The sequence below is a fragment of the Salarias fasciatus genome, chromosome 3 (genome assembly GCF_902148845.1).
Source record: "Salarias fasciatus chromosome 3, fSalaFa1.1, whole genome shotgun sequence".
NCBI classification, from domain to species: domain Eukaryota; kingdom Metazoa; phylum Chordata; class Actinopteri; order Blenniiformes; family Blenniidae; genus Salarias; species Salarias fasciatus.
Genome location: NC_043747.1, coordinates 245355 through 266541, shown reverse-complemented (window position 1 = coordinate 266541; position 21187 = coordinate 245355). Strand labels below are relative to the sequence as shown.

The window sequence follows — 21187 nt, the reverse complement described above, 5'->3', positions numbered from 1 at the left end:
TGCTGTCCGAGGTGGAGCTGCTGCTGTCCAGAGGGTGGAGCTGCCGTCCAGAGGGTGGAGCAGCCGTCCAGAGGGTGGAGCTGCTGCTGTCCAGAGGGTGGAGCAGCCGTCCAGAGGGGAGCTGCCGTCCAGAGGGTGGAGCTGCCGTCCAGAGGGTGGAGCAGCTGCTCCGTCGGGCGACTGCACTGGCAGCAGGGCTCTCTCAGCAGACATGTCGGCCCGGGGGAAGCGTGACTCCCAGAGCTCCGGTCACCGGAGGAAGCTGTCTGCAGACGGCCAGCAGCAGCGGCACCGGGCAGGTAAGAGTGTGTGTGTGTGTGTGTGTGTGTGTGTGTGTGTGTGTGTGGTTTCAGTTATTTCCTCATAGCCCATGTGTTGATTTGACAGCAAAGAAGTGTTTAGTGAACAACAGCAAAGCAAAGAGAACTGAAAATGAAATGAGGGTCAAGGTTCTGATCTCAACGGCTTGAGGCTCATTCAGCACAGAACCTCTGCTCTTAGAACGTCCTTCAGTCTGAATGCAGGAGCTTCAGCAGCCCTCGCTCCCCCAGGACAGCTCAGCATGAGTGAGGACGTCTGACGCTGGCAGAGCTGGACGGCTGAAACTCCCCACTGCTGAGCACCTGAACGCCTCACACACCTGAACGCCTCACAACCCCCAACGCCTCACACACCTGAACGCCTGAACACCTGAACGCCTGAACACCTCACACACCTGAACGCCTGAACACCTGAACGCCTGAACACCTCACACCCTGAACACCTCACACACCCCAACGCCTCACACACACCTGAACGCCTCACACACCTGAACGCCTGAACACCTGAACACCTGAACGCCTCACACACCTGAACGCCTGAACACCTGAACGCCTGAACACCTCACACACCTGAACACCTCACACACCCCAACGCCTCACACACCTGAACGCCTCACACACCTGAACGCCTCACACACCTGAACGCCTCACACACCCCAACGCCTCACACACCTGAACGCCTCACACACCCCAACACCTCACACACCTGAACGCCTGAACACCTGAACGCTTGAACGCCTCACACACCTGAACACCTCACACACTGAACGCCTCACACACCCCAACGCCTCACACACCTGAACGCCTGAACGCCTCACACACCTGAACGCCTCACACACCTGAACGCCTGAACACCTGAACGCCTCACAGACCTGAACGCCTGAACACCTGAACGCCTCACACACCCCAACGCCTCACACACCTGAACGCCTGAACACCTGAACGCCTCACACACCTGAACGCCTGAACACCTGAACGCCTCACACACCTGAACGCCTCACAGACCTGAGCAGCCTGAACGCCTCACACACCACAGCCAGGTGAGTCCTGGCTCCTTCCTGGGACCGTGGCAGGCTGGAACCCCACCCAGATGTTCACAGCTGTATGGAGCCAGTCTGCCACTCCTCCTTCAGATGGACGGGTCCTCACAAGCTGGCTTCCTTCAAAGAGACAGAAATATCAGCTCTGTCTCCTGGACTGTCTCCTGGACTGCCTCCTGGACTGTCTCCTGGACTGCCTCGACTGTCTCCTGGACTGTCTCCTGGACTGTCTCCTGGACTGCCTCCTGGACTGTCTCCTGGACTGTCTCCTGGACTCCTCCTGGACTGTCTCCTGGACTGTCTCCTGGACTGTCTACTGGACTGCCTCCTGGACTGTCTCCTGGACTGTCTCCTGGACTGTCTACTGGACTGCCTCCTGGACTGTCTCCTGGACTGTCTCTTGGAGCTCCTGGACTGTCTCCTGGACTGCGTCCTGGACTGGTCCTGGACTGTCTCCTGGTGTCTCCAGCAGAGCGTCCACTGGGGCAGGACGGAGGAGACAGCAGTATTGGTTCTCGGTTCCGGTACAATCTGGGTTCACCGGGTCCGGACCCAGTCCCGGGTGTGTCTCAGTGGGACGGACCTCTCTGGGAGCAGACCGGGCCCGGGTCTGGAGTCTGGCTCTGAGACGTGGTCAAAGCGAACAGTGTGTGTGACGAGTGTCAGCCTCTCTGTTGGAAATAATCAATACTTCAGGGCTCAGTTAACGGACCGCGGAATAGCGAGGAGGAGGTGGACACCCCGAGACAAGGTTCCTCCTCTACGTGTTGGACCTCAGTGGGCGCGGCTTCTGAACCGTGACATGTTAATGACCACCACATTCAGCCGCCTTCCATCAACACCCGGTCACTGGAAGGCTGAGATCAGTCAGACAGGAAGCTTCAGACCTCTGACTGCAAACCTTTCCCTGCTGAGAACCGGAAGCCCTACTTCAGCCCACTGGCTCCCAACCTGGGGTGTGGGACCCAGCCTGGGTCTCCATGGTGCTCTGGGGCTGCAGGAAGGGCAGGTGGAACAGAGACTGTAATGATCAGACCGGCAGCCTTTCCTCCATCCTGAGCCGCGCAGTGGAGCAGTGGTTGGCCCTCTTGCCTTTAAGGATATGAAGCTTTGAGCTTTTTCTTGCAGAGGTTTGCATGTTCTCACTGCCCCTACTTTTGCAGTGATCTCGGTCTTTTTTAAATATGCTTCTTGATGTTTTTCAGGTTGAATCAGTTGTGTACTCTTGACCATCAGGCTGAAGTCTGCTTTTCATTCCTCCTGCCGGTTCAGACTCATGGGAAGCTAAAACTGTAAAACTCAGCTGACAAGGCCCAAGAGTCATGTGAAAGGCTGAAAAAGCTTCACACCTTGACCCCAGGAGCCCGTCTCCTGTCATTTATTAAACTTGGCGGTTAGTGACTGAATCGTTTCACATTGCTTGACTGACTTTATGGTCCAGGTTTTTCGGGAGCGTTATTCTCCTGTTGATCGGTCCTGACATTAAATCTAACCATAGATTCAAATTGAAGGACACAAACAAACTTTCACAAACTTAAATTATAGCTTGACTTTAATGCTTTATTCTTTGCTATCTGAACCCCAGCTGAGTGAAATGTTCAGTGAACAGACAGCTGCTCCAGATCGTCACTGCATCCTTCACCAGTCCGTCGTATTCACACCTGAAATCACACTGAGTCCTGTTAGCTGGATCAAGAGACAAGGAGAAAACTCTGTCCCCTGCAGTGTCCTGCAGCTCCTCCACCCTCCTCCACCCCCCTGCATCACTTCTATCTCTCCTCCATCCCTCCTCCATCACTCATATCACTTCTCCATCACTCTTCCATCCCTCTCCCTCATATGCCTTCAAGCTCGCCATTGTGGAGCCTCTTCTAAAAAAAGGAGGTTTAGACCCAGCAGACCGAAATAGTTATAGGCCCATCTCTAAGCTGCCACTTCTGTCAAAGATCCTTGAGAAGGTGGTCTGCAATCAGCTGTCTTCCTACCTCGACCAATACAACCTCTTCGACAAATTCCAATCTGGCTTCCGTCAGCACCACCCCACAGAAACAGCCCTACTAAAAGTGTCCAGCGACATAATGATGTCTGCCGATTCGGGCAGTTGCACCGTCCTAGTTCTCCTGGATCTGTCCTCAGCGTTCGACACTGTTGACCACCAGGTCCTGCTATGTAGACTGAGGGACCATGTGGGACTGTCGGGGTCGGTTCTCCAGTGGTTCACTTCATATCTGTCTGGACGCAGCTTTGTGTGTCTATAAACCAGGTTAAATCAGAGTCCATGAATCTGGCAAGTGGGGTGCCTCAGGGCTCCGTCCTGGGCCCTATTTTATTTCTATTGTATCTGCTCCCCCTGGGTAACATAATCCAAAGGTTTAAGGATGTCTCTTACCACTTGTACGCTGATGACATCCAGCTCTACTGCTCTTTCAAGTCAGATGGGATACAGAAGCTGGATTCCTTTTTCCACTGCTTGGCAGAAATAAAACAATGGCTCAGCGAAAATTCTCTCCAACTTAACGCAGACAAAACTGAAACACTCTCTTCGCCCCTGATGTCTCAATTCCAGGGATCAAACAGTACCTTGGTGACCTCGGGCAGTCTGCCAAATCCAGTCTTAGAAACCTGGGTGTTTTCTTTGATAAAGACATGTCTCTGGCGGAGCACTGCAAGCAGCTGACGAGAACTGTTTCTTTCAATTGAGAAAAATCTCTAAACTTAGGAAAATGGTCTCATTCAGTGATTTAGAGCTCATCATTCATGCTTTTGTCTCTTCGCGCTTAGACTACTGCAACAGCTTGTTCTCATGCCTGAATAAGAAGGAGCTTTCGAGGCTGCAACTTGTGCAAAACTCTGCAGCAAGAATCTTGACCCGCACTAACAGATGGACCCGCATTCTCCCATTCTGAAGGAGCTTCATTGGCTGCCAGCTCTTATAGAGTTAACTTTAAGATTTTGGTTTTAACCTTTCGGGCCTTGCACGACCAGCTCCCTCTTATATTCGCGATCTGCTCCAGCCTTACTCCCCTGCGAGGGCTTTAAGGTCTGCGGACCAGAATCTCTTAAAGGTGCCGCGTACCCGCTTTAAGACCAGAGGAGCCCGATCATTCCAGGCCGTTGCTCCCAGGCTCTGGAACGATCTCCCGCTCTCTCTTCGATCAGTTGTGACTGTTGACACTTTTAAGTCACAACTTAAAACTTTTTATTCTCTCAAGCATTTGCTTAGTTTTTCGGGCCTGTTTTGATCACATTTTTAGTGCTGCTTATTTATGTATGTGTATTTAATTGTTGTCTTATTTATGTATGCTGTGAAGCACCTTGTGGCTTTGTGTCTGTGAAAGGTGCTATATAAATAAACTTTACTTACTTACTTACTTACTATGTCCAATACATCCCCCAACAGCTCTTTAATGATGGAGCCTGGTGGTTAGAAGGGTTTTCCCTTCTGCTCTAAAGTTAGCAGACGGCCATGCTGCAGTGGACTGATCCGTGCTGTGGTTCCTGTCAGAGCTCTGCTGCAGTGGACTGATCCGTGCTGTGGTTCCTGTCAGAGCTCTGCTGCAGTGGACTGATCCGTGCTGTGGTTCCTGTCAGAGCTCTGCTGCAGTGGACTGATCCGTGCTGTGGTTCCTGTCAGAGCTCTGCTGCAGTGGACTGATCCGTGCTGTGGTTCCTGTCAGAGCTCTGCTGCAGTGGACTGATCTGTGCTGGTCTGGCTCCTTGTTGCTTTGAAATGACTGAAAGACTTTATGTGAAACTGATTCAGCCACTGCTGCAGATTAAAAGTGTGTGTGTGTGTGGTGTGTGTGTGTGTGTGTGTGTGTGGTGTGTGTGTGTGTGGTATGTGTGTGTGTGTGGTGTGGTGTGTGTGTGTGTGTGTGTGTGCGCTCAGCTGTGCCTGTGCTGCTGGATTTGGTCACAGGTCCAGATCGTCTTCCTGCAGATGAGGAGTTGCAGGAAATGCTGACGGGGAAACTCAGATTTCTGAAGGCTGACAGCACCAAGCTCAACACTCTGCTCACGGTATGAGAGCTCACACACACACACACACACACACACACACACACCACACACACACACCACACACACACACGTCTCTGTTTCTGCCATATCGGCCTGTGGCAGAACTCCAACTGAACATCAGTCGGTCTACAATAGAATCCTCTCCAGAGGAGCGGCTGAACCCAGATCCAGACTGGAGCAGATCAAGCGGCACAAACAGGTGTTGATTAGGAAAACAAGTCCAGATGGGGGTCATCCATAGACAGGGTCCAAGTCCAGAACAGAGTTCCAAAAACCAGAGGCAGGAACAGAAGGAGCTGAACTCCAAGGATCTCAGAAACAGACTAATGACAGGGAGCCGGGGACGGACAGGGACAGCAGGACGATGGGAGACACAGGCAGGGTGAGAAACTAAAGGATCCACTTTAGTCTGTCTTGTCCTGAATCCATTAGTTCCACTCTTGTCCTAATCCACATGGATTCAGGACAAGACAGACTGGACCTTGACAGTACTCTCACTTCGTTTTCTTGGACCTGACCGTGGCCTTTACGTTTCCTCTTTATACAGGAACTGGAGGCTCAGCTGGTCACCATCAACAGCGAGGACAAAGTCATTTCTGTGACTTTTAAGTCATATGAGGAGATATGGAAGTTCACCACATATTATACAACAGGTAGGAGCAGATCCAGAGCACAGCCAGAGCTGCTTTCACACTGTAACACACCTCTGAGTGATGTCCACGAACCAAAACTGAAGTTCATAGAGAACACCCCGCACTCTTTCTCTTTCTGCCAACTCCTGGAGCTGATGCTGGCTGCAACGCGACGATTTGCACAGTTACATGGTCACGTGATGTGGTCACATGACCAGACAGCCGCTCACGCCGCGCGCTCGTAGCTAAGCTACTCGGTTCAATCAGAACGTCAAACATGAAGCTCCAGGTCCATTCTCCACCTCTAACCTGTCAGTCTCCATCATCACACAGTTTGTCCTCCAGTCTCCGCCTGCTACATGAGGAGAAGTGGTGCACGAAAAAAACTGCAAATCATCGCGCCGCAGCCGCATCGTGATTTTAAAAAAAGAGGCTTTTGGCCGAGTTGGTAAGCAGCTTACAGTCTAGTCGGCACCGACCAACTCGGCCACTTGAGAGCCCCCCCCCCCCCCTCCCGCGAGGCCGACTTGGCTTGATGCCGACTTGACTGTATCCCGGAGGCGGCTGAGTTGGCCGGGGCCGACTTGGATTGGTGCCCACCTGACTGTAATCCCGAGGTAGAGGCAGTGGTCTGGTGTTGCTCATGGTAGAGGCGGTGGTCTGGTGTTGCTCATGGTAGAGGCGGTGGTCTGGTGTGGGTTTCTGGTGTTGCCCCTGGTAGAGGCGGTGGTCTGGAGTTGCTCATGGTAGAGGCGGTGGTCTGGTTTGCCCCTGGTAGAGGCGGTGGTCTGGTGTTGCCCCTGGTAGAGGCGGTCTGGTGTTTGCTCATGGTAGAGGCGTGGTCTGGTGTGGGTTTCTGGTGTTGCCCCTGGTAGAGGCGGTGGTCTGGTGTTGCCCCTGGTAGAGGCGGTGGTCTGGTGCTCATGGTAGAGGCGGTGGTCTGTGTGGGTTTCTGGTGTTGCCCCTGGTAGAGGTGGTGGTCTGGTGTTGCCCCTGGTAGAGGCGGTGGTCTGGTGTGGTTTCTGGTGTTGCCCCTGGTAGAGGCGGTGGTCTGGTGTTGCCCTGGTAGAGGTGGTGGTCTGGTGTTGCTCATGGGAGGCGGTGGTCTGGTGTGGGTTTCTGGTGTTGCCCCTGGTAGAGGCGGTGGTCTGGAGTTGCTCATGGTAGAGGCGGTGGTCTGGTGTGGGTTTCTGGTGTTGCCCCTGGTAGAGGCAGTGGTCTGGTGTTGCCCCTGGTAGAGGCGGTGGTCTGGTGTTGCCCCTGGTAGAGGCGGTGGTCTGGTGTTGCCCCTGGTGGAGGCGGTGGTCTGGTGTGGGTCTGCTCATAGCCCCACGGCTCAGCAGCCGTGGGTTGGGGGGAACCCTGGGGGCCACGGCCTGCGCCTGGGGGCCGGGACAGCTGCCTCCCTGACCCTCAGACAGATGAATTAAGATCATTTGTGTTGCTTTCTGCTGTTGCACACTTGTGCTCAGATGTACATACAGTAAGTGACAGCTCACTGCCTTGTACCTTGAATCACTGTCATTACGGACCACACTGTATGCATATGTGTGTCTAGACATCAGTTGAATTTGATGTCCCCCCCCCCCCCCCCCCTCCCCAACCCCCATTTAACACCAACTTCTGTTTGATTTTCATAATTTCTTTTTCTTTTCTGAACAACCCAGATTGTGCCATTCTCTGGTTTTTGTTGGGGTCAGAAAATCTTTTTTATGTTTTGAAAATCCTTTGAAAATCAAGCTAATCAAGCTAAATCATTATTTGGTGCAGAGAACCGTATTTGTTACTTATACGGCTGCTCGGCGTTGCTTGATTTTAAAACAGAACTATTAATCATAATGAATGAATGAATGTGGTCATTGAGGTGGAGGAGTTGTTCTTTTGTCTTGTATCTGACCTCCTGCTTCACTTTCCACCATCTATCTGTCTTAACCTCCTGACTGAAGCCTTCCAGCGTTGCTGTGGCGTTGTCTCCTGGACGGTTTAGTTCGTTTTCTGCCTCCTGGACTGATTTCTGACTGAAAGGGGTTGAGGTGTACAGTAAAACACCAGCCTCTGTCCTGCAGTCCGGTATTTCAGCCTGGAATTCATCTGAGTGTGTGTTCAAGTGGTGTTTGTGCCCACACTCGTGTCCTTCAGGGTTTCTGGGTCACTGTTTGGAGGATCTGCTGTTCGATCAAACATTTTGGCTCAGTTCTTCAGAAGAGTCATGATGCAGGTTTCCATAGAAGAAGAAACTCTGGACCTCTTCTACAAAGGCATCCTGATGCAGGAAGGTAGGAGGGGGGTGTTCAGAACTGTCTCTGTATTTCAGCAGTTCAGGTTTATGAGAATGTGCACATTTATCTCTAAAGCCTTCGTTGTCTAATATATAATATACAAAATGGTAAACAGCAGTTAACACTCTATTATTTTTATGACACATTATCTTGCTGCAAATGAACAATTATGAAATTGTTTAAAATGAGCAGATGGAAATGCACTGCAAATATTTGTATTTAAATACAGCTTATAGTTTCTTATTGAGAAGCTCCTTATGTTTGTATACTGGGAAAAAAAATGCATTTCGGTGGAGAGTGAAGCCGTGTTTTGCTCATGGAAACTTGGTGAAAAGTTATGGAGAAGTCTTGGAAAAGTCACTGAAAATGAGTGGTGAAAAGGACATGAACCCTGCCGCTCGCCGTGCCTCGCCACCATCAGTTATACCAACAAACAGGTCTTTTCTGTCCACACAGGGCAGTGTTTTTAAGTTTAAAAGGCATTATCGCCCTCTACTGTTCTGGAGTGTGAACTCTGGAAGCACTGGAATGATTGGACTCCATTTGCAGCTGACGTCACACACCCGGCCTCGCAATGCACGGCGGGTAGTCGCCGCCATGTTGGAGTGAAAACAAACATTGGGGCGTATGACGCTCTTTCACTATTCTAGAGGATTATGTGACTAATTTTGGTCAGAGGAGCGTGAATGGATGGAAATGACCACAAAACAGTAAGGAAATAAAACATGCTGTGTTTGGAGTGAAGAGCTTTGAGGTTTGGTGAAGAAGTGTGAGAAACATGATCTGAGGTGCTGCTGTGAAACGTGAAACTGGGTTCTGGTTTGTTTTGCCGCTGACGGGAGGCGGTCGGCTCAGAGGAGATTCTGGTGTCTCTTAAAGTGTAGATTTTCTAGTTTCATAGAGACCCAGCTTGTTGGAGCAGACGGATCTGGTTCTGGAGCGTTCTGTGTCTGGAGGCGGGGGAGGGGGGCGTGGGGGATTGTTGCATCTGGATTTTAAAGTAAAACAAACACTCGGTGGTCAAAGTGCAGCTGGGCGTTCAGTCATGAGATTGAGGCTTCTGGTTTGAGACACAATTGAAAGAAATCATCCTCACAGCATTTTAGTCACTTGACTGCCTGCCAAGAAATGACTGCCCCCGAGAAAAGTGACGCCCACGGGAACTCGCACCGACGTGTTTCTGTGTGTCTCCACTGCCCATACGCTGTACGAATGTTTTAGGGATGCAAACAATTAATCGATTATCGATTAATTGTGATAAGAAATTGCTCGATTAAAATAAATGACTTGCAAGTAATTGCGTTTTGAACCTGTAATTGAGGGGCAGGGGTTTAGAGGGAATGAAGTGCACATATTTTTAAACAAAAATAGATAAGTCTCACACTTTGCAGTGAGGACCACCATGGTACGGATGTTTTTGTTTTCTTTATGGGCGCTCCATTATTCTCAGGGATGTTTTTAGTCGTTTACAGGCAGCCTGTATTTTAATGTAAAATATATAATGGTGCTAATAGTCCTATGTCTTCATTTCTTTTCAGAATTTATGTATTTTATTATACTGCTAAATAAGAGACCGTGCACTAATTATTTCAAGTTACAGTCACCTTCATTCTTGTTCTATTGTGTTTCTTCTAATTCAAGCCTTAAATTAGCCTTGTTAATGCATTGTTCCATTTGTGAATGTGTTGTTCGCTGCTGTTAAGAATAAATCTTTTGTTAAGTAAAATGATTTGCATTTTCTCTTTCATAAGAAAGACAGCATTTTGTAGAAATGAACAGATTGATTCAGAGGGAAATTCAGCTTCGCAGAAAAATTGCCGCTTATCAATTAATCGATAATCGATCGATAAGATGAAAAACTATCGATTAATGAATTACTCGATAATTTGCATCCCTAGAATGTTTCATAAAGTATTCTTCTGAATAGTTCTAAGAGTGTCTTTTTACAATTACACACACAAACCATTATATCAACAGACATCCCTCAGTTACAGGGCGCAGTCACTTTTGGGCATGCTTGCACAAAGTGACCGCTCCCTGTAACTGAGTGATGAGGAGTGACACTGACCATCCCTCTGATCAGTGATCAGCTGATCTCCTCTGCTTTCAGAGGTTAGGTCTAACCCTAACCCTAACCCAGTTTTTCGGCAGGCAGTCAGTTTTTGGCTCGACACCTGTACAGGGTCCGCCGGGCCGAACAGGTCAAATGATTCCATGATGAACAAGTCCATGTTGGCCTGGAGTTTAACTCTGACATGTAAGCTAGCAGCTCTACGCCGTAGACTTTGCTAGAACGTTCCGTGTTGTCCCAGAGCCCCACAAAGCTGGAAACAGAATACTTGTATGAATCCAGGCTCTTTTCGCCTTCATCGCTGCTTCTGAGTACGCAGAACTGTCCATTAGAGAAGAGTAAATGTTGGCGTTCTCCAGATCGAGGGGTTCTTGAGTCTCAGCCGTGCATGGCTGGAACAGGCGGGTGGCTTCAGGTATGGGTCCTGCTGCAGCCTGAAATCCGTAGTTTCTCCCGGTACCGGTCTTTGTGTGTTACGTCCAGATTGTCCACTTGATCTGACAACACAACAACATCCCTGCTCTCCTTATCAGTCCACATTTTCAACGTTAAAGAACACCAAACGTGCACTACTCTCCATGCATGACAGCGAGTATCACTGGTTGTTTTCACTCCAACATGGCGGCGGTCCTCCGGTTGCCAACTTCCGGGTCACGTGACTGCAGATACTCTGAAACAGGAACACATGTTGACAGTCACAGTTTTAGAGTGACTGTAAGTTTAGAACATGCTGTGAATCATAAGAAGCAGTCAGTTCACCAGTGTCACTGCCTGCATTATAAAAATCCTGGTAATATTTAGATTCCTGTCCCGACATCAAATCTTCAGAACATGTGGATGTTTTGTTGGGACACGTGGTTCATCTGCTCTGCTTGGCCTCAGGCTCGTGGTTTGCCAGCTGTAGCTCCAATCAGATGTTTGACAGCTCCACCTCTGGAGGAGACCTGTACCTGGAGCAGGGGGAGATCGCCCTGTTCGAGCCCCCCTTCCTGGGCTCAGGCTGGACCGTGCTGTGCCTGGCTGATGGGGCTCGAGGTACTGCACCCAGCCCCGCCGTGGAGCCCGTCACTCCCTTCCATCAGTGAGTCTCACCCCCCCCCCCCCTCCCCCACCGACCACGAGCAGGAAGAAAACTGGAGAAATCTGCTGCTGTGACCACATGGTGCCGTCTGTCCTCAGGTGGTTCCTCAAGTCCTGTCCAGACAGCATCCTGGTCGGGGATGGGAAGCCCTCCTGTGGCTTCCCGCTGCAGTTTGGTGAGTGCTGTGGCTGGACCCGCTGCTCTCTCTGCAGTTTTACAGCTCTAGGATCTCATTTAGTGAAAACACAAACAAACAAGAGTTATTTCATTTCTGTAGCAACACCACAAGAACTTACCTTTACTTTGAAAAACCAGACTCAGAGGAGGACACTTCCTGTAGAGCCAGACTCAGAGGAGACTTCCTGTAGAGCCAGACCCAGAGGAGACTTCCTGTAGAGCCAGACTCAGAGGAGACTTCCTGTAGAGCCAGACCCAGAGGAGACTTCCTGTAGAGCCAGACTCAGAGGAGACTTCCTGTAGAGCCAGACCCAGAGGAGACTTCCTGTAGAGCCAGACTCAGAGGAGACTTCCTGTAGAGCCAGACCCAGAGGAGACTTCCTGTAGAGCCAGACCCAGAGGAGACTTCCTGTAGAGCCAGACTCAGAGGAGACTTCCTGTAGAGCCAGACCCAGAGGAGACTTCCTGTAGAGCCAGACTCAGAGGAGACTTCCTGTAGAGCCAGACCCAGAGGAGACTTCCTGTAGAGCCAGACTCAGAGGAGACTTCCTGTAGAGCCAGACCCAGAGGAGACTTCCTGTAGAACCAGACTCAGAGGAGACTTCCTGTAGAGCCAGACCCAGAGGAGACTTCCTGTAGAGCCAGACTCAGAGGAGACTTCCTGTAGAACCAGACTCAGAGGAGACTTCCTGTAGAACCAGACCCAGAGGAGACTTCCTGTAGAACCAGACTCAGAGGAGACTTCCTGTAGAACCAGACTCAGAGAAGACTTCCTGTAGAACCAGACTCAGCGGAGACTTCCTGTAGAACCAGACTCAGAGGAGACTTCCTGTAGAACCAGACTCAGAGGAGACTTCCTGTAGAACCAGACTCAGAGGAGACTTCCTGTAGAACCAGACTCAGAGAAGACTTCCTGCAGAACCAGACTCAGAGAAGACTTCCTGCAGAACCAGACTCAGAGAAGACTTCCTGCAGAACCAGACTCAGAGAGGAGAAACCTGGTGGAGAATCCAGGAAGATGTATGTTTTCAGCAGGTGGCTCCCTCTGGATGTCAGAACACTCCTCTGCAGCCCTGTTCTGGGTCAGAACCCCTGCAGAACCCTGTCTGATCATGGTCCCCAGCTTGGCCAGCGGGTTCTGTCCTGTCTGGCGGTCTGTGTGATCCCCTCACATGGTTTTCATTACTTTCTTGATCTCTGCGACCGTGTGGATGTCCTGGTCTTAAACAGCTCAGTGGTACTGCTGATGGGTCCTGGTCTCTCTCCAGCCACAGGGGCCTGTGTGGCGACGCAGGAGTATGACTCTGAGGGCCCAGACGAGCTGAGCCTGGTGTCTGGCGATCGCATCGTCATCGTTGGATTTCTGGTGTCTTGTTTCGATTGGTTCATGGGGAGGAAGGACACCGGAGAAGTGGGCCTGGTCAAGACCAGTTCGGTAGAACCGTCACCTGAAACTCAGGAGTAAGTGTGATTCCACGGGAACTAAACTCGCCGAGTCACCGGAAAGTGAGAGCATGGCCATACTGCTCTTTCACTCTCTCTGTCTTCATTGCAGTTCAGCAGATATCTGTTTGGATGGAGAAGAATGGATGATGTCCAGACAGGACCAGGAGACGGTCGTAGCGGAGACAGTCGCCATATTGAAGAAAAGGTCTTTGAATGATACGGGTCAGAAACACAAACTAGGTGAGAAAATGTAAACTCTGGCTCTGCGTTTCCTTCATCAGTAAGATGGAAAAACATTTTCATGTTTTCACTAATGTTGCGATTGTAATTAATTGATTGCAAGTAATTAATCACATTTCTATCACATCTCAGTGTTTGATGCCTGAAGTATATTTCAATCAAGCTGATTTCAGTAGAGGTGTGAATCAATGAAATCAGTGAAGATTTTAATGTGTTTACAGCCAAATCCCAGCAGTCCAGCAGCTGTAAACACACTGGCTCTGCACCCTCCACCCAGTCCACAGCACTGCTCATGTAGTCCCTGCAGCGTGGTCCAGCCAGCCTCGCACAGTCTGACATATCAGCACCAAACTTCATCTGTTGATTTGCGTCCAGGAACAGGAAATGACAATAATCTTCCTTTCTCAAACGTTTCCGTAAACCAGTGCTAACGCTGTGAGATATTTGACTCTTTATATTGGACAGTCGCCAGTTTTACCGTGATGCCTCTGTCCACACTGAAGTCACCTCAAAGATGTTGTACAGGAATGTTCTGACCCGGATCTGTATCCACCTACACACACACACACACACACACACTCCTGTTGACATACACGTTCGTGGACACAGAAAGAGAGAAACCATCTACGGCTGTGGCGCTCTACTGCTCGTCATTCATCGCCATAGAAACGGAGGAACGCTGTTCTGAGACTGACTGGAAAGGGTCCGCAACAACATCCTTTATAGCCGCTGTTTATGTATGATGAAATATTTGCTGATTTGTTACTTGTTACTCTCATTTATCTGCAAACGAATGCAGGCCTGAGGACACACAGAACCAGATCCTCCCAGAACTCTGAACAGAGAGCAGGTCAGACCATCAGAAGCTATCCCGCCAGAAAACCACTTTCACCCTGAGTGCCTTCAGCGACTGCCTTGGTTCTGTGTAACATCGCGTGGCGGTGGGGGACGGTGCCTCTGGACTGGCAGACCGGGGTGGGGCTTACCCTGTTTAAAAAGGGGGACCAGAGGAAGTGCTCCAGCTGTAGGGGGTCACAGTCCTCAGCCTCCCTGGGAGAGTCAGCTCCAGTACCTGGACGACTGGGGTGACTACTGCAGGTGACTGCAGTGGAGCACCCTCTGAATCTGTGTTCTTATTTGAATCAGTGAATTAAAAATGCACAGCATTTATTCATTCATTCATTCATTCATTCATTTCATTCATTATTCATCTTCTGTACCTCTCCTGTTCAGGGTTGCGAGGCAGCATCTGTTTTTAAGTCTTACTGGGTTTGAAATAAGCTATATTTGCAGTATAAGCTTTCAGTAGATCTGTCTGGGAACACAATGTTTTCTCATCAGCATGTTTCTTTGCTTCGTTGCAGACGTGATCAGTTACCATGACTCAGAGAAGAACGGCTCAGGTGTGTATCGGCTGGGGCTGGTGTGATGGCTGATGGGAGGATGCCGCTGAAAGTCAGCATTATGTTCCTTCTCCTGCAGCAGTCCCTTCAGAGAGTCTCTGCAGCGCTGACACCGCGCCCCCCGATCTGAAAAGAAACCTCCAGCAGATCCTGGAACAGAGGACACACCCGTCCCCGGAGGGGACTTTGACCCTGACTGGGACCAAAGGTGCTGGCGTTCCTTCAGATGAGACTCCAGAACCTCTGTGCTTCACCGTGCACCCCATTATAGAAGGAAACAAGAGCAGAGAGTTTTTGGCCCCCCTCTTCTCCTGTCTGGCAGGGCCGGAGTACAGAGAGGAGTTCGGCTATCTGTACCGCCTCCGGCCGGGACTCCTCGCCTCCTCCGTCTTTGAAGGTCACTCTGACGAGGACCAGCTGATTGCTTTTCTGAGCGTTGCCAGGGAAACAGCCCGGTTGAAGCGACTCCTCTGGCCTCAGACCCGACTGTGCTTCCTGCTGGGTAAGCTGTGTGCCGGGAGGTCAAAGTTCAGCCAGGCCCGGGTTTACTTGGAGGAGTCCCTGAGCATCCCTGCAGGAGGCTTCTTGGACCTGCGGCTGCTGAGCAGCCTCTACTGCCAGCTGGCGGCCATCTATCTCCTGCAGAAGAACGCCGAGAGCTTCCTGAGCGTGACGGAGCGGCTGGCTGCGCTGCTGCTGGGAGAGCCGGACTGCCTGAACAGCCTGGAGGACGACTGCGCTCTCAAGTACATGCTGAAGAAAGCTGTACTGTCACGCAACCAGCAGGCCGAGGCGCGGGCCTGCCACCTGCTGGCGAAGCACCACCGGGTCCGGGCGGAGGACGCCCAGGCGGTCCCCTATCTGGAGAGACTCCTGGTCTGTGTGGCGGCGCTCAGAGAACCTGGAGCGTGTCTCCCAGCCAGGGGTTCTTGACCCTGGGAAGGTTTTATGGGAAACTCAGGCTTCATCACCTCAGTGTCAGTTCAGCCAGGAGGGCTTGTCTCGCTGGCTCCGCCTCGCTGTCCGACTGCCTGCTGTCCCTGCTGCTCGTCTTGGACAATGTCAGTGCGCGCCGTGGGGTCATGGAGCAGGACCTGTCCACCTGTCCTCAGCTGGTCCCATATTTACAGCGAGCTCTGGCTCTGAGCGGAGGAAGTGACTGCTACCATGTGTTAAACCATCAGCTAACGTTTTCCCTCTGCCAGCTGTTCCACAAGCAGCGGCTGGTCGGCCACGCCGTCAGCCTCATGCACCGTCTCCTCAGCGGCTGTCCCCTTCACGCTTCAGCTCCGTCTCTGTGGCAGAAAGGAACAGCAGCCTCATCTGGCTGGCCTGGCTTCACATCGAAGAGCAGCGGCCGGGCCTGGCTCTGGACATCCTGGACTGTGTCCTGGCATCTCTGCCAGAACACTGCACCACCCCTCAGGAAGGTGAGTGGCGTTCAGCCGGCCCGGGGCGGACTTCCAGTCTGTTGGTGATTGATCCATGTGACATTTTACAATTTCCAGTCAGAAGAAAGAATGTATTGGAGCAGTCATAAAGAGGATTGTTATTGCTGGGTCAGTGAACATTTGACGATATTAAAATGTCTTTTTCTTGGATTTTCTTCAGATCCATGCTCGGATCATTTCTGCTTGCACCGAACATTTTATCTTTATTATTTCCTCATATTTCCTATATGTTATGTGTCTGGAGATGTTTTCAGTGATTGATAAACCTGGAGGATGAATTCAGATGACCACAGTTCTGTAACAGCTGCAGACTGCAGGTTCGCTGAACTCTGTGATCTCTGGGAGACTGAGACTTCTTTCCTTTGAGGCGAATGTGTTCATCGTAACAGGTGTGGTTCTCAATATGCGGGGCGTGGCGCTCCGGTGTCTGGGTGACCTGCAGAGGGCGGCAGAGAGCTACCGGGCTGCTGTGGACATCTGCCAGGAGTATGAAGACATGGCCAACTGGGCTGTCGCTCAGGCCAACCTGGGTGAGGCGTCCTCCGGAGCGGGCCGAGCCGCCGCCGGGCCGCCGCCGGGCCGCCGCCGGGCCGCCGCCGAGCCGCCGCCGGGCCGCCGCCGTGCCGCGGGGTGACGGTGTCTCTGGGCCGCCGCCGGGCCGCGGGGTGACGGTGTCTCTGGGCCGCCGTGCCGCGGGATGACGGTGCTCTGGGTTGCCGCCGGGCCGCGGGGTGACGGTGTCTCTGGGTTGCCGCCGGGTGTTGGTGTCTCTGGGTCACCGCGGGGTGACGGTGTCTCTGTGCGTTCCAGGGCTGCTGTGGCTGAAGGCGGGGGCCGGCGGACTGGCCCGGCACCACCTGACCGAGGCCCTGCGGCTCTTCTCTGAGCTCGGCGAGGACCGGCAGGACGTGGACTTCATCACGGTGCTGCTGGAGCTGGGGCGGCTCTACGTCGGGCAGCGGCAGCTGCATTATGGGAAAGGATGCTACGAGTGGGCGTTGCTGCTGGCCATCAGAGCAGACCTGGCGGACTGTGAGTGACGGACTGGCTCACCTCCGTCGGCCTCTCTCCACTGTCCCGCGACTGTTCTCTTCACCAGGCCAGCTCAGAGCGACCAGGCGGCTGTGCCGTCTGTACGGGTGTGAGAGTCCCGACCCGGCTCAGAGCATCGTCTACAGCCGGCACCAGGTCCGGCTGCTGAGGCAGTCCGGGGAGCGAGGACAGGAGGGGGAGGCTCTGGAGGCCACCAGCCGGCTCTACCTCTCTCTGGGAACTGAAAGGTGAGGGAACGTCTCAACACCCTGAACCCGGCAGGAGATGACCCCCTCACACATGCACAGGTTCATCGCCGCACTCCGTCCTGAACGCCGTCCAGACCCCGGATCACACCCGCCCTGGTCCACCCCCCCTCCACCTGGCCCTGCTCAGCACCCCTCCCTCCCCAGCAGCTCCTTCCTCCCTGAGGAACAAGCCGTCTTCTTCAGCGACTGCTTTCATGCTCAGGTTTGTCTCATGGAGGTGTCTGGATGTTTCAGGGCGTACCAGGCAGCCCTGGACCACACCAAGAGCAGCCTGGGTATTTTCATCGACCTGGGCTTCAGGGAGAAGGAAGCCTATGGGTGGCTGCAGGCGGGAAAGATCTACCACCTGCTGGGACAGACTGAGCTGGTGGACATCTACATCCAGGTCTGAATTCAGTCCTTCCAGCACCAGACGTCAGACTGAGCCGTGAACACAACTTCATGAAACGTTGAGACACTGAAACAGCAGAAATGACCAAGAGGACGGCACTGATACGGTCCAGTATCAGTCTGGCGTATATTAAAGTAGAAGCATCTTCTGGTGAACTGAGAACTGTCTCACTGTCCAAAGTGAAAACTAGAAGGATTTGAATGAAAGCGCCGGAGTGTGTGGTGTTGTGCGTATGAGCAGTTTTTGGTGACTTGTGATGATTTCCAGGCAGCGCAGGATGTGGCTCTGAGCGCCGGAGACACCGGCTTTGTTCTGAGGTTCCTGGAAGCTGCAGGAGACGTTTTCTTCGACAGCAGCCGGGACCGGAGAAGGCCGTCCCCTACTACAGGGTACGGTCTGAACGGAAGCTCGTTATTATCGGCCACTCGGACTCGGCTCTGTCAGTGGCTCGCCGTCTGTCTCCTCACACTCGGTGCAGCAGCTTGTCCCTTGAACACTCTCTCTTCCCTTGTGTGAACACCGTTAGAAGACGCTGTGAACGGTCCACTGTCCAGTGGAGACAACATGAGCCTCATCTAATGGCCTCAGATCTTTTCTGTTCATACTCTGTCTGCTGCGGGTCAAACTCAGATAAATCCACATCGGCCTGTGGTCCTAATGATAGACGAAAACCCCATCAGGCCTGTCCTCCAGCCTGTCCAGCTGAGCCTCTCTGTCCTCCAGCCTGTCCAGCTGAGCCTCTCTGTCCTCCAGCCTGTCCAGCTGAGCCTCTCTGTCCTCCAGCCGTCCAGCTGAGCCTCTCTGTCCTCCAGCCTGTCCAGCTGAGCCTCTCTGTCCTCCAGCCTGTCCAGCTGAGCCTCTCTGTCCTCCAGCCTGTCCAGCTGAGCGTCTCTGTCCAGCTGAGCGTCTCTGTCCAGCTGAGCGTCCTTCCTCCAGCCTGTCCAGCTGAGCGTCTCTGTCCAGCTGAGCGTCTCTGTCCCCCCCTGCAGGACCAAGCGCTGCCCCTGGCAGTGAAGAGCGGCAGCGTCCAGACCAGGCTCAGGCTGTGCAACAAGCTGACTGAAGTCCTGCTGCGCCTCCACCGGCACCAGGAGGCGCTGGAGTTCGCTCACACCGCTCTGGACATCAGTGTCATGCTAGGTAAGGTACGCACAGCTAGCACAGCGCTGCATGTCCCAGGAGTCCTGCCGGCAGCCGTACCCTGCTCACTCTGTTTCAGTCCTGGTGATAGAGTAGGAAGCCTTTCAGATTCAGATTCAGATTCAGAAAACTTATTGATCCCATACAATTCGTTTGCAGCACATCTCGAGTCGTTTCACACGTAAATACAACATGAGACAGTCCAGTTCAGCCACAAGTGGAACTCAGGTTGAACGATATTAAAACAAGCAATAACAATAAAGAATTTAGGAGCTGGAATTCAATCATTTGATTGCAGAAGGCACAAAGGAGTTTGAAAAACGATTAGTTTTCCTAGCTGGAGCATCATACCGGCATCCAGAAGGCATCAAGATAAACTCTGGAGTCAGAGGATGAAGAGGCTGAGCCAACATACTGTGTGCTTCACTCAGCAGCTGCTGCTCCACAGAGAGAGCAAGTCCCTCAGTTTAACACCCGGGATTTTAGAGCAGGTCTTGACAATGTTCTGCAGTTTGTTTTTGTCCCTCACAGACAAGGATTGAAACCAACAGATAAAAGAAAATGTGAGTAAACTCTCAATGAACGAGCAGTAAAAATGATTTAAGAGTTTTGTTCACATTAAAAGAGTTCAACCTTCTCAACAAGTAGGTCCGCTGCTGCCCACGTCTGACAGTGTTCTCAGTGTTCATGTCAAATCTTAACTTGTCATCCATCACCGCGCCCAGATATTTATAACTATTGATAATTTCCATGTTTTCTCTCCATGGATGACACTGACACTGTGGGAGGAAGTCCGTCTAAAATCAATGACCATGTCCTTAGTTTTTAAACATTTAAGTCAAGGTAATTTTCCTCGCACCTCTTAACAAAATGGCCTGAAGCAGGACCATGATTTCGTGACAGTAGAGAAACCAGAACTCTCCGGCCTGATTCGGCTCTGCCAGAGTCTGGTCAGGCCTCGGTCCATCGGCTCTCTCAAAGGACAGCTTTTCGTGGGTTGAACAGCGAATTCTGAGAACCTGGCAGGAGTCTAAACCGAAGACCAGAGCAGGTGAAGTAGGTGACCACTGAAACCTCTGAGCAAGGCATCCATGTTCAGACAGAAAAGGATCCACGGCGCTCACCTTAAAAGGTGAGCGCCGGATGAATGGTCTCCTGCTCAGAAAGCAGCTCTTCACTCGCACTGATCAGTGGGCCGGGACCTTCCGGGCCGTCTGTGGGACGCTGACAGAGCCGTTGTGTGAATGAGTGAATGCGATAGACCGAGTTTCCTCTGCCGACATGCAGGCGAGCGCCTGAACGAGCGAGCGGCCTCCCACCGCCTGGCCTCGCTCTACCACCGTCTGGACCAGCACGAGATGGCCGAGCACTACTACCTGAAGACCCTGAGTCTGTGTCCGGCGCCGCTGCAGTTCGGCGAGGAGACGCTGTACTACGTGCGCGTGTACCAGACCCTGGGAGACATCATGTTCTACCACCTGAAGGTGAGGCGTGGGGAGGCGTCCCGTGAGGCAGTGGGCGTGGCGGCGAGCGCTGAGCGTCCCTCCTGTGCCTGCAGGACCCGTTCGACGCCGCTGGATACTACCAGCTGGCCCTGGCTGCAGCCATGGATCTGGGCAACAAGAAGGCCCAGCTGCAGCTGTGCACGCGCCTCGCCACCATCTACCACAACCTCCTGGTGGCCGGGAGCTGTCCCTCTTCTTTTACCAGCGAGCACGGGCGTTCGCAGCGGAGGTGAATGTGAGGAGGCTGAACACCTCAGCAGAGCTGCACCAGAGCCCGGCTCAGTAGAGACTGGACCGGCCCGGGTCTGGCTCAGTAGAGACTGGACAGGCCCGGGTCCGGGTCCGGCTCAGTAGAGACTGGACAGGCTGGGGCCCGGGTCTGGCTCAGTAGAGACTGGACCGGCTGGGGCCCGGGTCTGGCTCAGTAGAGACTGGACAGGCCCAGGCCCGGGTCTGGCTCAGTAGAGACTGGACAGGCCCGGGCCCGGGTCCGGCTCAGTAGAGACTGGACACAGTGGGATCCGGCTCAGGGGAGGCTTCGCTCTCTTTCCAGTGCAGGAGGAGCCCTGCAGGCTGAATGCTGCTGTTGGTTGTGGACTGCACTGCAAATCAAATTAGCGCTAGCTTTGTTGAACTCAGACTACTTCTGCAGTCTTAAACCTCCAGGTTGACCTCGTTTCCCCAACAGAA

The 21187-nt window shown here is 52.5% G+C and overlaps 1 protein-coding gene across 1 annotated transcript; it reads left to right on the top strand.

The window, feature by feature from the left end:
- The first annotated feature begins 188 nt into the window (after positions 1-188).
- Positions 189-20783, top strand: sh3tc1 (SH3 domain and tetratricopeptide repeats 1). Its single transcript, XM_030088363.1, is given in 23 exon segments — positions 189-299; positions 5250-5380; positions 5928-6033; positions 8152-8220; positions 8223-8288; positions 11245-11443; positions 11542-11618; positions 12889-13081; positions 13176-13306; positions 14671-14711; positions 14803-15589; positions 15592-15975; positions 15978-16139; positions 16550-16690; positions 16971-17192; positions 17260-17440; positions 17696-17846; positions 18120-18213; positions 18216-18241; positions 18842-18992; positions 20280-20476; positions 20551-20671; positions 20674-20783. Coding segments are annotated over 23 exon segments (3828 nt in total). The 5' UTR covers positions 189-211.
- Positions 20784-21187: the final 404 nt, after the last annotated feature.